General features: G+C 48.5%; 1 protein-coding gene across 3 annotated transcripts in view; it reads left to right on the forward strand.

Annotated features, from left to right (window-relative positions):
• JARID2 (jumonji, AT rich interactive domain 2) overlaps nt 1-1,611 on the forward strand; it is a 328,805-nt gene that overhangs the window by 274,853 nt on the left and 52,341 nt on the right. For all 3 annotated transcript variants that reach the window (XM_011967920.1, XM_011967921.1, XM_011967922.1), the window contains one exon: nt 1,094-1,329. In XM_011967920.1, coding sequence (XP_011823310.1) covers nt 1,094-1,329 — 236 coding nt within the window. The remainder of the gene's footprint in view (nt 1-1,093; nt 1,330-1,611) is intronic.

Genomic DNA, 1,611 nt, shown 5'->3' on the forward strand with positions numbered 1-1,611 from the left:
CCTCTCTCCCTCCCTCCCTTCCCTCTCTCCCTTCCTTTTGTCACTCTCTGTCACGGAGGCTGGAGTGCAGGCTGGAGTGCAGTGCCGTGATCTAAGCTCACTGCAAGCTCCGTCCCCTGGGTTCACACCATTCTCCTGCCTCAGGTGCCCGCCGCCATGCCCAGCTATATATATATATTTGTGTGTATATATATATTTTTTTGTATTTTTGTAGAGATGGGGTTTCACCATGTTAGCCAGGATGGTCTCAGTCTCCTGACCTCATGATGCACCCGCTCTGGCCTCCCAAAGTGCTGGGGTTATAGGCGTGAGCCACGGTACCCGGCTGAGAATATACTTCCTTATTCTGGATCCCCTGTCTTTATATTCCAGGTGGTCATGTTCTTGGAATGAGACTGTGTTAAAAGTTTAAGTTCTTTTTCGTCAGGTATGATGTTGATACTTTGAGGGGTGCTGGAGTTTTCTGGTAGGGAGTTTTTAAAGAATGGATTTTTCCATTGTTTTAGCTAAAGCACAAAATTCTTAATGGTTAGGGTTTTAAATTTAATTTTGTCTCTTGATGTTTAGGCTTCTTCCCATCATCTGCATTCAGGGGCTGGTTGTTTTTTGAGAACATCTGACATTTGATGGTTGATTCTTTTTGACTTCAGGGAGTAGAGGTGTATTAGTCCATTCTTTATAGCAGTACCTTTATAGGTATTGCTATAAAGATAGTACCTGAGACTGGGTAATTTATAAAGGAAAGAGGTTAAAGGAACTCGCAGGCTGGGGAGGTCTCAGGAAACTTACAGTCATTGGGGACGGCGAAGGGGAAACAAAGCACATCTTACGTGGCAGCAGGAATGAATAGAGCGTGAGGTGGGAAACACTTTTAAACCATCAAATCTCATGAGAATGCACTTGCTATCGCGAGAACAGCATGGGGAAAACTGCCTCCATGATCCAGTCACCTCCTTCCAGCTCCCTCCCTCACACATGGGGATTACAGCTGGACATGAGATTTGGGTGGGGACACAGAGCCAAACCATATCAGTAGTTTGCGTGGTAGTGGTCAAGGTAGTTACTTTTTTCTTGTTTTCTCCTTCCTTTCTAGTTTTCAATGGTTCCAGCAGGTCAACACGGGAGAAGGAACCTGTTCAAAAACACAAAAGCAAAGAGGCCACTCCCGCGAAGGAGAAGCACAGCGATCACCGGGCTGACAGCCGCCGGGAGCAGGCTTCAGCGAACCACCCCGCAGCGGCCCCCTCCACGGGTTCCTCGGCCAAGGGGCCCGCTGCCAACCATCACCACCCCCCTCTGCATCGGTCGGCTCAGGACTTACGGAAACAGGTAAAGTCCGGCAGGGGTGCCCACATGTGTGCCAGACCCCAGTTTCCCACTTCACTTCACCAAGCTCAAAATTCATCTTCAGAGGGCTCAAGAAGCAGGAAGTGTGATGCTCAGAAGCAAGACAGGGAGAGACAGAGCACACCTTTGCACAGGCTGCAGGCGCCTGCACCTTTTGTTCTGTGAAGATCCATCAGTTGGATTTGCATTCATCCCTGGGTACCAATGCATTCACCAACTGCATTCACCCAGAAAGGGAACTCACTTCCTTACTTAAGCCTTCTC

This window comes from Mandrillus leucophaeus, unplaced genomic scaffold, assembly GCF_000951045.1.
Source record: "Mandrillus leucophaeus isolate KB7577 unplaced genomic scaffold, Mleu.le_1.0 Scaffold82, whole genome shotgun sequence".
Classification (NCBI taxonomy): domain Eukaryota; kingdom Metazoa; phylum Chordata; class Mammalia; order Primates; family Cercopithecidae; genus Mandrillus; species Mandrillus leucophaeus.